The sequence below is a fragment of the Populus euphratica genome, unplaced genomic scaffold (assembly GCF_000495115.2).
Source record: "Populus euphratica unplaced genomic scaffold, PopEup_1.0 scaffold13.1, whole genome shotgun sequence".
Classification (NCBI taxonomy): domain Eukaryota; kingdom Viridiplantae; phylum Streptophyta; class Magnoliopsida; order Malpighiales; family Salicaceae; genus Populus; species Populus euphratica.
Window position 1 is genome coordinate 532,554 of NW_011499872.1, and position 13,294 is coordinate 545,847.

The window sequence follows — 13,294 nt, forward strand, 5'->3', positions numbered from 1 at the left end:
TCTTGTAAAAGTATCCAAAAGAATCTTCATGACCCGTTTAGGAGAAGTCTTGATAGTTTGGTTATGAATTGATTTAAATGCTTTTCTAGAGAATTAATGTGCAGAAGAAACAAAAGAAAGATATAAATAAGAAAATTATACGAAAGAAAAAGAAATTGAGAGGATCATATTATAAACAATAATTTGGAAAGATAATATAAATCAAATGGGGTGTCGTTTTAGGTGGGGAAGTTTGTTTTCTTCCTCGACTGTCCAAGTTTGAAACCTTCAAGTTCATAGCTAAAAAAGCTTATTAAATTTCTCGAAACGTATATACTATAAATGTTATGTAATTAATATCGTTTGAAAAAATCGTTTGAGAATATCTTCCTAGTACAAAATTAGGAAGACCCAGTTAACACCCCCCCCTAAAAAGAAAAACATGCTTTCTTGTAAGAATCAATAATACAAGCTATTTTTTATTTAGAAGAGCATTAAATTAATTAATTAATTTATTTTAATAATTTTAGTGATTAAAATAAAAATATTAATTTAAAATATTTTCAATTATAAAACAAATTGAAAAATACCATCCACCGGCGACCGCAACAACTTCTGAAACGTCTCCTCGTGACATTCATTACTTCCCTTCTGTCCATGCATTGATAAGGCACATTTATTATGGATGCATACTTTGTTTTTCTAACCACTCTCCTTTTTCCCCAGGTCGTAGCCATTGTCGTGGTCAAACTAACTCTTAAAGCCCGTATACCATCTATCACGTGGAAGAAAGTTGGGTCCTGTACCGGATTAATTCCTTATTTGTTTTTGAATTTTAAAAATATTTTTGAAAAAATTTGAATTTTTTTTAATTTTTTCATTACTTTGAATTAATATTTTTAGATTATTTTAATATACTGATGTTAAAAATATTTTTAAAAACATAAAAAATATTATTTTGATATATTTTTAAATAAAAATACACTTTAAAAAACAACCACACTACCAAACACACTCTAGTAAGTCTTGAATCTTGAGAGATATAGTTTAACTATTTAGGTTTTAAGTTTATTTTTTAAAAGTCATTAGTTTGAGTACCAAGCATAGGAACAGCTGAAAGCTTATGTGGTTATTAATTTTAAGGTCTCGAGAAATTAGTTAAGGTGTATGTAAGTTAGATTGGACACTCATAATTACCAAAAAAAAACAAGAGTAGGTTTAGTAATGAAATTCAAATTGCATTACTCTAATTTTTTTTAAAAAATATTTTTTTATATATTTAAATTGTTTTAATATACTGGTATTAAAAATAATTTTAAAATATAAAAAATATTATTTTAATATATTTATACATAAAAATATTTTTCAACCAAATCATTATCACTTCACTAAATACACCTTAATAATGAAAAAAATAGAGATGTTGAATAGTGAATAGGATATGTGATTATTATTACTTATCTTATCTAGCATTTGACTTGTTGTGTATTTTAAATATGGTGTGGTGATCACTGTTTATCTCATCTCATCTCACACTCGTTGTTTACCATCAAAAGATTTTGCAAGTGCCTCTCCTTTATGATTTTTTTTTGGTTAATATAAATGTTTGGATTATTTTTTATTCACCTTTACTAATCTCACAAGTTCTAAAATTAACGATCATGTAAACTTTTAGTGATTATCATATTAGCAATCATATGGCTTGAACTTAAAACCATAAGGAGAGCAAATCTCCTGGTTCCAAACTATTATCATTGGACCGTCTACTAGATGGTTATTCTATGATTTTCACAAGCTTTGATGTTGCTACTGTGTTCTTGTGATAGTATTAAGAGCTTAGATTGGTTTAATTAATTGATTGATTTTATGATTTTTATGTTTTTTATGATTTGAAAAATAATATAAATTGTATATTGAACTCTCACTTAACAATTTAAGTTTTTTAATTAAAATAATTCTTTCACATATTATCAAAATCTAAATAACTTAACAATCATGAGTTTAAACATCATCACATTTATTTTCTTTTCTATTTAATAATATAAAACAGTGTAAATTTATACAAGTTAATAAAATATATTAAAAAATATTATAAATTATATTTTAAGATTTTATATAGAGATAAGATATACTTGTTATACCTTTTCATGACTCTTTTGGAGTAATCAATTTATGAGATAACTGGAGTATTACCCTGAAAAAGGATATAATTTCAAACATAATTGGGTTTGATTTTTTTTGTGGTTTTGACACGTGAGAGTTTTAGGTGTTGAAGAGCCTCTCAACCATTAATAAAACCATGATTTTACTATGATTTTTTTTTATTAATATGAATTTTCAGGCCAATATACTTGCATCTTGATTAATTCCACGAACTTTTAAGTTAATGATCATGTAAGTCTATAGTGGTCATTATATTAGCAACCACAGGACTCAAACTTGAGACAAGAAAAACAAATTTCTTGATCTCAAGTTCTTACCACTGGACCATCTACTAGATGATTGTTATGATTAATTTTTTAAAATTTCAATTGAGTTATGAAATTATTCTCCATTTTCTTGCTCGAAGATCAAGTTTTTATTTCCTAAAGTCCTACTCTCATCTTTGAGAATGGGTGTTAGCTTCACTTTTCTTCCTTGGATTTTCCAAAGGCAACAAGCTCAAAGGGTCACGTGTCTGTTTGCATAGAAAACTAGTAAATTCTTATTGGTTGTCTATTATAGACCACCTACTAGATGATTGTTATGATTAATTTTTTAAAATTTCAATCGAATTATGAAATTAGTCTCTATTTTCTTGCTTGGAGATCAAGTTTTTATTTCCTAAAGTCCCACTCTCATCTACGAGAATGGGTGTTAGCTTCACTTTTCTTTCTTGGGTTTTCCAAAGACAGCAAGCTCAAAGGATTATGTGTTTGTTTACATAGAAAACTAGTAAATTCTTATTGGTTGTCTATTTTTACTGTTTTCTATTTTTCCTGTTTTCTTAAACTAATTTTTATCTTTATTATTAATTTGAAAAGAAAGTACTCATAAATGATACCAGGAAAAAAAGATTTATACATTAAAAGGAAATGAATAAATAAAAGTGAGTGGATCAATTCTTCATTCAATCTATGTGATCATTATTCAATAACTGAGATTTCATGGACCACTCTGTAAACCTGGAAAGAGAATTTTAGTTTCACGTATCTTGTGGATATATTGCCAAAAAAAAAAATACAGGGACTGGGTTGGAATTTTGTTTGTGATGAAATTAGGTTTGGATTTCATACTTTTTAAGATTTTTTTTCTTGAATTTTATATATGAAAACAATGCAAGAACATTTTTTATATGTTAAATTTACATACAAATTTATATGTCAGTAAATAATTAATAAAAAAACATGACATATGTTTGTATGGAAATTTTATATTAAATCTTTGTTTGCATGGCATTACTTGTAAATATATTACATGCATGATTAACCAATGATGATTGGTTTAAGTGGTTCGACGCTTGTTTTTTTTAAATAAAGTTTTGAGTTTGAGCCTTGTGCACAGAGTACATCATCACTTAGAAAGTTTTATTTCTTAGTGGGCTGATCTAATTCGACTGAATTAGTTAGAATCCAGTGAATTTCAAGATATTAGTGTTTATATAAATGTTACATGTACATTATTATTATTATTTATTAATATAAATGTTTAGGTCAGCTTCAACTTACCTCAACTAATTTCACGGATCCTGAAGTTAACAATTATGTAAATCTTCAATAATCCTAAGATTTATAAAACTCGAATCAGTGACCTCTAAAAAACAAATCTAAAATTTAAAAAGTTGAATTACACTCATTAAACAAAATTTACATGCACATTATTATTATTATTATTATTATTATTATTAGAGATGAGGATTGTGACAAACTAGCTTTTTTTTGCCTAAAAAAAGGCAAGTGGGCATTTGAAATGGAATGGGCCACGGTGCATTTGCTATGGGAGCATGATGATGTGTTTTATGATGCTGCCATCCTTATAGCCAAAGGCTACCAAAAGCTTTGACCATCCAACACAATTGCTCCTTTTTGAATTCCAAGAGGTGAGGGGAAAGTTCATGAGTTTTATTATGATACCGCCATCCTTGGAGCCAAAGGCTACTAAAAGTGTTGACCAGGTAACCCACCCGCTCCTTCTTGAACTCCAAGAGGAGAAGGAAAGGGAAAGTAAATTACTCACACGATAAGGCATGATTATGGTTCGCTAACTATACCGTTTATAGTTCGTTAATCTCGTTCGTTATGGTTTTTTTTTTCCATAATAATCTTGATATAGTAATTAGTGAACATCATTATAAAATTTGGATAATGATGTTTTAAATTCATGAAAGATTTAATAGAATATCAAAAGATATTTTTTTTACTAATTATCACCTCATAAAATACTATTTATTTTATTAATATTTTTTTATTTCAATTATATTCTATATTTGATTTGTTGAAAATTAATTTTATAATTTATTTTGATTTAATTTGTATAGGATTCAGTGGCTCAATTCTTTTTTTTTTCAATTTTATCTTCATTTTTCAACATTGATATGTTGAAAATTAATTTTTATAATTAATTTTAATTTATATTTTTATAAGGTTGTCCAAGCCTCGTGACCAAGATTACAAGTTTATTGAGTTAATTCTAGTTGATTCATTTTTTATTTATTTTTATCATTCAATATTTTATTGACTGTAATTATTCTTCTTGGTTTGTTTTTATTTGTTTTCCATGAGAATATCTCAGTCTCATGAATCAAGTCATGAATTTATTGAGTTAACTCGTGTTTTTTTTTAGTTTTTTTTTATATTATTTTTTTTTAATTTTATTCATTAATATCAAGTTGATCAAAAATTATACTTTATAATTTATTTCGATTTACTTTCTATGTAATTACCTTAACCTCGTGATCAAAGTCACGAGTTTGCTAGGTTAACTAAGATTGAACCAAGTTATTTTTTTGTTCCTTCCACGGGATTATCTTAATGTCATGACTCATGTCATAGTTTTGACAGATTAACTTGTGTTGTCTCAAATTATTTTTTTATAATTTTTATAATTGATTTTTTTCAATTTCATTCTTTAATTTTAGTTGACTGTAAACTGAGTTTCATAATTTATTTTAATTTATTTTATATGATAATATCTTTGATCTGAGTTGTGAATTTAATTAGTTAAACTCGATTTAATCTAATATATTATCTTTTTAATATTAATAAAATTCTCCTTGAATTGTTTTTATCAAATTATATTTTTACTGATAATTTTAGTTATATTTAAACCTCCTAGATCAAGTGAATTACATCAAATTAATCCTATACAATTAAAAAAAATTACTAGAAAAAACATTAACACCTAAATAATTTTTTCATGTTAGAAAAATTTAACCATAATCACAAGATTGCTCTGAACAATAATTCAGTGATAAACTATACAAGTACTCAAGAATTCCATACCATTACATCAACAATTACTATTATTTATTATTCTTTAAGTCAAATTAATCACCTAAGAAAAATACTATTCATTCTAAAATATTCACCATGAGTAATTTTTCAAATATCAACAGTTATTTGAAATGAAAATAGGCATGGCCAGGATATTATAACCATACTCCCAAACAAGCTGTAATACTACTGTGGCTGGCCGCTGAGTTTGGTTTTGTTATATTGTGGAAAAAAGAAGAAGACGAAGAGGTAAAAGAGTAGGAAGAAATGTTAATGGCTGTCTTCTCTCTCTTTGGAAATCAAATCACTAGTCAAATGAAGAAACATAGTCACAACTGAAAACAAAAAAGAAAATTAAGAAGACTGTTTCTTTGCCCTCCTTCTCTTCCATTCACTTTCACTCCATGTCCTGTTGCCTCCTCAATCTCCTCCCTTTCCTCATAAATCTACATGTCTTCACCTTCATATCTCACGCTGTAGGTCTCAAATCTAATCTCTCCCTTTCTATTTCCGTGGTTTTGCATTCAAGTAAGTGAAAAAACACTAGATTTTATTTTTTTGGTTTTTATTTTGGTTTTATCCTTGTTTTCTGAGCATACAACCTGGGCTTGCAAATTTAATCTGGGTGTTTTTTTGTTTCGAATTCGTGGGTTTTCTCTAGTTGTAAGTTCAAATCTTTGATTAGTGTTATGTTGTTTGTGTTATCGACTGGGTAGTTTGATGCAGATTTGATGTTAATTATTTGTCTGCAGTAACACTGTGTAACAGGACTCACACAGTTTGATCTAGTTAACTCCACCATGTTTTCTCTTCAATTGAAGTAGAAAGAAATAGCAAGATAAAAGAAAGACAGGATATATTAAGGATTCCTTGGATTTACTGGGTTTGGTTTCAAATCCTAGGTTTCTATAACCTTCTGTTGAAGTATTGAGCGGGCATGGTGGACAAAGAAGACGCCTCTAATAATCCTCTGGCTCCATGCCAGCTTCCTTCTGCTGGTGGGTCCCGCAAGGTGTTCTGGCGTTCTGTGTCCTGGTCCTCATCCAGGACTGCCTCAGAAAACCCTGGAACAGAAGAGAAAGATCGTGTTATAGATCCGAACGGGAATCCTGCTGGTAATAACAGCGGTAATGGGCAAAACCGGAGGTATCCTGCTCCGTTAACCCCACGGTCCCAACAGAACAGTAAAGCACGGTCTTGCTTGCCACCTTTGCAGCCGTTGTCAATTGCTCGGAGAAGTGTAGACGAGTGGCCAAAAGCTAGTTCTGATGATCTGGGAGAGTGGCCCCAACCGCCAACACCTAGTGGGAACAAGAGTGGTGAAAGGTTGAAACTTGATTTGTCCTCGATTCAAAGGAACCCGGATAGGAATGTTGGGTTGGTGAAGAAGGATAGAATTGCTTTCTTTGGCAAGGAATGCTCAAAAGTTGCTGAACATGTGTATCTTGGTGGGGATGCTGTTGCTAGAGAGAGGGAAATTTTGAAGCAGAATGGGATTACCCATGTGTTAAATTGTGTGGGTTTTGTTTGTCCAGAGTATTTCAAGGCTGATTTTGTATATAGGACTCTGTGGTTGCAGGATAGTCCATCAGAGGATATAACAAGTATTCTATATGATGTTTTCGATTATTTTGAAGATGTCAGGGAACAGGGTGGGAGGGTTTTTGTTCATTGTTGCCAAGGGGTTTCACGGTCCACTTCATTGGTGATAGCGTATCTTATGTGGAGAGAGGGCCAGAGTTTTGATGATGCATTTCAATATGTGAAGGCAGCGAGAGGGATTGCAGATCCCAATATGGGTTTTGCTTGCCAGTTATTACAGTGCCAAAAGAGGGTTCATGCTTTCCCTCTTAGCCCTAGTTCTCTTTTGAGGATGTATAGAATCGCTCCACACTCACCCTATGACCCTTTGCATCTTGTACCAAGGATGCTGAATGATCCTTCACTATCTGCTCTGGATTCTAGAGGTGCCTTTATTGTTCATATACCTTCGTCAATATATGTCTGGATCGGTAAAAATTGCGAGGCTATCATGGAAAGGGATGCAAGAGGGGCGGTTTGCCAGATTGTTAGGTACGAAAGAGCTCTAGGACCAATAATAGTGGTTAAAGAAGGTGAAGAACCAGCTTACTTTTGGGATGCTTTCTCTTATTATTTACCTTTGATGGATAAATCTGCTAATGGAGGACATAGTGGGGAATCCAGAACTAAGATTTTCCCTGGTGAGAGGAAAGTGGATGCATATAATGTTGATTTTGAGATTTTCCAAAAAGCCATCAAGGGGGGTTTTGTGCCTCCATTTGCGGCATCAGAGAATGAACATGAAACCCATCTTCCTGCTAGAGAAAGCAGTTGGAGTGTGCTAAGGCGGAAGTTTGCCCCTGGTGACATGAAGGAGTTTGTCTCAGCACCGAAGATATTCCTTTCCAGGGTCTATTCAGACTCTATGATGATAGTGCACTCACCATCACCCTCTTCATCTTCGCCATCATCATCTTCGTCCTCTTCACCTCTGTTTCTCTCTCCAGACTCTATCTCTTCTGATTCGAGTTCTAGCTCAAAGTACTTTTCAGAATCCTCGCAAGATTCTCCTTCAGCAGCATCATGTTCTCTTCCGGTATCGTCAACCTTGTCTAATTTATCTAACTTGTCTCTCACATCTAAATCTTCTTCCCAACCATTATCGAACACTCCTAGATTTCATGGTGTCTGCATGTCCCGGCAATGTTCGATGGCAGCTTCCTCACCGTCCAAAAAATATTCAATTTCACTTGCTGAGCGCAGAGGTAGCTTGTCGAAGTCTTTGAAGCTGCCAACAGTGACTGATAATACAAGGGTGAGCAATACACCTCCAAGTTCTCTTGCCAGCCATGAAGAGGGTGCCAGGATAAACGAGAAAACCTTCTCTTGGTGTGATTCAGATAGTTTAGACATTGTTTTTGAGTCCAAGGATAATGTTAAAGAAGGTAGACATTCAATTCAACAGTGCATGCCGAACATATCTCTGGATAGAGTAGCTAGTTCTGACTTACAGCACAGTGAAGCCTCCATTGTAAATAATTTTGATGAACTGGGTAAAAATTGCCATGTCGAAGAAGAATCAGGTCGTTCCATGTTGAATGGGATGGAGGAAAGTGTTGCTCTAAGTCATAACATAATGCAACCTTTGGTATGCCGCTGGCCCAGTTTAGAAAGGATTGCAGCATTGGGTACCAGTGATTTGGATCCTAAATCAGCCTTTGTCATTTTAGTGCCATCCAGAGGTATAGGCAGATGTGAGACTAGGATTCTATACTTTTGGGTAGGAAAATCTTTTTCTGATGAGAAAGGCTTGATTCAGTTAGATAGCGGCAGACTATTAGCAGATTCTGAACATATTTACTGGAGTCAAGCTGGTCATGGTGTTCTAACTCAAATGCATCTTCCGAAGGATGTCACCGTTAAGGTATGAACTTATATTTTGAACCTCAGGCAGCATTACCTTTTGTTTGCAACTTTTGCAACGCCCTCTGATGTTTACTCTTTAGTTGTGAATTTGCCATCAAGATTCTCAAGTAAAATAGAATTGCTATTAAACTAAATCTTTTGTTGAAAATCATCTTTCCTTTTTTTCTTCTGTGGTTAGTATAATCACTTGAAATTAGGTCACCTAAACATGAAAGTTGGTGATTAATATATGTAAGGGAAAGAACATGTCAGTAGTTCTTTCTAAGTATCCCATTGAGAAGCTAAAGTTGTTTAAATCTTTGTCACTGGGACTGAGAAAGTGACGCAACCAAAGAATCTCATACAATTAGATCCTTTCTTTCCTTCCTTTTCCCTTCTGCCGTGCCACTGGGGCTTATCCTGTATTTTTTGTGTGTCTCGATGGGGCTTGGCCACAATTTATTATTTATTTATCTTCTTGAATCTGAGAGAGTAGAACCATGCTCATAGTTTTGCATCATAATTGCTTGTTATTGACAGGTGGTCAAAGAAGATGAAGAACCAGCAGATTTTCTTGCGTTGTTGAGTGCATTGTAATAACACTGGAAAATGGAGGGTTCTGTAATTCAGAAGTTTAAACCTTCTTCCAATTTCTTCAGCTGCGCTAATTTTCAACGAGTATTTAGGCATTAAAAACAATTCTCGCAGCAAAACCAGGGAGGTAATTAATGACCTTCTGTGAACTCAAAACTAGCAAGTATCTATGATTTATTAAGTTTTATGTGGTTCTACACTAGGGATGTAGCTTTTAGGAGGCCTTTTCTGCCACACTGCAGACTGTTAGCTAATTTATGGCCATTTGTGACATCCAGTTGAAATAAGAACTGTGGGTTTTATGTGAGGCACAACAGTCCCTTGTTTGCTTATAATGTAGTGTTTTGATCTGATATGTGTTTGTCTAGCCTGGGCATTTTCTGTTTTCTCTTGCACTTACTGGAAACTAAAATTTTGGGCAAATTAAGTTTGTTGCTTTGCTCATTGTTTAACAGCTAAACATACGTTTGCTTTTAGTGTTGATCATTGTGGAGTTTGCTTCAGTTTTGATAATCGCTAATTATACAGAGAGGATGCCTTTAATGTTGTAAACAGCAGTGAAGTAAAGCAACACATTAACAGTTAACCCCCACGTGGATACTTTAGAGAACCTTATGACGCTTAGGATGAATAAAATTTGCAGAATGGCTCAACTGCAGTTTGAGCCATTTCTTCAATTTCCTCTTTTCTCCTAGTGAAGATGGTTGTGGAATGCAATTGTGTCCACCACTAGGTCCTCCAGTGGAGAACTTGTGCAGTCCCTAATTTACTTGCAAATGGGATCAACAATTCTGCTGCAAGTGGAGGAAAATATTAGAATCCTAAACTTGAGCACACTGTACCTGAATCTGCATATTTTTGTTTTATGAGAAACGATCTGAGTTTCTTCTCTTTTCCTTCCTAGTCATTGTTTTCTCATACTGTTTGCAGGTGGCTGCTTTCTAAGCTTCTTTGTGGCTATTCTCCTGGTTGTACAGTGCTGAAACACCCCATAACAGAATCATTTTGTCCGCCAATTGAATGTTCTTGTAAATTCAAATATTACCAGAAACAAATTCCTGAAGGCTTTTTCAGGCAAATTATATACTTTGAAATTTCTCTTCCGAGGTTACTTTACTTTCCTACATGGATTTTTTTTTTTGTTTAGATGGTAAGATATGATTCGTCCATACTTGTTATGCTTGTTGAAATTAATTTTGATTGAGCTTCCTGGGGTGCCGGTTGTAAAAACTAGTCATCCTTCTTCTGCACCGACTGCCGGTGCTCGGATCGGGTGAGCAGACGTATCTCATCCGGGCATCTGGAATAGAGGTTATGCAGGGTAAGTTGCTTGAAGGAGTAGCAATCATGGCCTTAATCAACCACATATTGCTTTTGCATTGGCATTGGTAAATTATTGGTGTTGACCTGGTGCCTCAGGAAATGCTGTTCTGATGAAAACTCTGTGGATAAGAAAAGCAAGCAAATAATTAAGCCATTGTCTTTGTAGTTATCTGATCATTTGTCAACAAAACTTATGACATTAATCTTGTGCAAGTTGATAAAGACCCATGATGAAGGTTCTGTTTGTTTCCTGATGGATTGATGGGGACTTTCATCTCATTTGTTCATTTAACCATCTTCTTTGCCATTACCCTAGGAGCTCGCAGAAAATCACCCGAACCAGTTCTCGTTAATATCACCTTGGTTTCTTCATTTGCCCGTGAATTTGTCATGCATTCGCGGGAAAAAACAGAGAAATGAAAAGAAATACGAGCCTAACTCAAGACAGGCCATGGTTTTTGCTGCGAAGGTCCATGTTTTGGACATGTGATGTGGCCTTTTTGATAGATAAAATGGACAAAAATCCAAAAATTGAAGGATGTTTCAGTCCGCAAAGTTGAATAAGATGAAACTTGACTCTGAGTTTTTCAATCACGAGAAAGGCACGCGGTATGTTTACAGAAAGTACGAGGCACCATCAAGCATCGTCAAATTACAAAAAAAATAAAAATTAAAAGAGCTCAGCTATTTACCGTATATTGTTGCAGAAAGTTAGAGGCCCTGTCAAGCATCTTCATAGGTTTACTTTTTTATTTATTTTATAAAAAAATTAACCCAGCACACAGCAGAACGCGGGTCACCCGATACTAATATCAATTGGAACGCGTCTCTGTAGCAATAAACAAGAGATAAACGATGGATCCCAAATGCCGATTCCCGCCAGTCTTGTAGTGGTATGGGATCATGATCATCACTACATGTTTTGCAGATTCATATGGGCATGTCCTCTTTCTTTCTTTTTTAAGGTACTGACTGGGCATATGCAAAACTACCCACATGGAGTTTCATGCTATGATTCAGGTCTATTCATATTTTGGAGTGGTTATATAGTTGCAGGTCGAGCAGGTAAAGGGTTTTAAGAATTAGAAAATAATTTTCGATGGATATAAGAAACAGTTAGCAAGTTTCGTTGGATAGAAGAATTAGAAAAAAAATTAAAATAAATGTGCTTTAAGAATGAAAAATTAATTTTAGAATTAAAATGGAAATGAGAAATAAAAGTTAAGAACAAACTATGTAAAAAATTGTTGGTGAAAACCTCGGTTATAAATAAAACAATAGTATCATAAAATTGTAGTAAATATGTAAATAAAACAAATGATGAGAAAAATAAATCTAGTTTAATAAGAAAATATTTTTAAGGACTTATTAAAATAACTCATATGATTTTATCAATGATTGAATATAAAATTATCTATTAATCAGTTTTATGTTATTAAATATAATTTTAAATTCAACATTTAGATTGGACTAAAATTTTATGAAAAGTCTCCTAATATATATTTTTATTTTAAATTAAAATTTTAAGATAATTCAAGTTTTAAAAGGTTATTTGAGAATATTAACATTAGTACAAAAAATAACATGTAATCATTAATGGTGTTTTTATAAATAAATTGGAAAAATTGAAAATTTAGTTTTTTCTTTCCCTTTAAACCCTTGACCAGTGCTGAAAAAAATAGAAAAACAAAATTAAGAGCTCCTTGCTAAAAACTCCAGAGAGAAACAAGGATTTAAGGCCATACAAATAAAAGAGTTAGTATTAACCGTATTTAACTTAAAAATTAAAGAAAGAATTAAGTAAGGAAAAAGAAAGTAAAAAGAGAAAACTCATTACTTTAAAAAGAAAAGAAAAAAAAACTTTTGACGGATTAATTTTTAAAATTTATATCATTATTGGGTAAGATGTTATAAACTTGATTATATAAGTCTAAATAAAGATTCAAAAATTTTATATAAAATTCTTAAATCTTGATTCAATGTTTTTAAGTATTAAATTAAGAAAAAGTGAAATTGTTATATAAAATTCTTAAATTTTAAATCAATGTTTTTAAGTATTAGATTAAGAAAAAGTGAAATTGCGATATTATTGAGATGAAATATGATGTAAGTGACATGAAATAAAGCATCATAATTGAAAAGGAAAATTGAGTGATAATTGTTAAAAGTTCAAGAGCAAGAAATGGCCATCCTAAACAAATGACAGCTGCGCGCCACGCACTTAGCTTCTGCCATGTTCAGCACCGTCCATAGAAAAGGTTAATGGTCACCGTTGGATGTGACCATAATAAACAAACACTTTAGGACTAGAAATTAAAGGTCCCCCCTTTATGACATCTCCTTCCTTACTATTGGTAAACATGTAATAATGGTGGGGTCATGCACAATGCTACTTTACAAGTTTAATTTCCCTTTTCTCAAAATTACTGTAAAAAAACATCTATTTTGTACGCAGGAAAACCTTGCAAACCCATGAAAAGTAAATAGAATATGTATGTTAT

General features: G+C 32.5%; 1 protein-coding gene across 2 annotated transcripts; it reads left to right on the top strand.

Moving 5' to 3' along the window:
* Positions 1-5,652: 5,652 nt before the first annotated feature.
* LOC105127489 (protein-tyrosine-phosphatase MKP1) lies at positions 5,653-10,962 on the top strand. 2 transcript variants are annotated; one of them, XM_011028814.1, is made up of 4 exons: positions 5,653-5,978; positions 6,203-8,895; positions 9,417-9,597; positions 10,401-10,962. In XM_011028814.1, exons 2-3 carry the CDS (start codon positions 6,388-6,390, stop codon positions 9,471-9,473), a joined length of 2,565 nt encoding a protein of 854 aa, XP_011027116.1. In that variant the 5' UTR covers positions 5,653-5,978; positions 6,203-6,387; the 3' UTR covers positions 9,474-9,597; positions 10,401-10,962. The 2 variants fall into 2 exon arrangements, with proteins under 2 accessions (XP_011027116.1, XP_011027115.1); XM_011028813.1 differs by having other exon boundaries at positions 5,653-5,926.
* The last annotated feature ends 2,332 nt before the right edge of the window (positions 10,963-13,294 follow it).

Excerpts from the sequence above, each read along its gene's own strand:
- LOC105127489 (XM_011028814.1), top strand. The coding sequence starts at position 6,388 with ATGGTGGACAAAGAAGACGCCTCTAATAATCCTCTGGCTCCATGCCAG. Across the intron at positions 8,896-9,416 it reads CGAAGGATGTCACCGTTAAG|GTGGTCAAAGAAGATGAAGA; the intron begins GTATGAACTTAT and ends TGTTATTGACAG.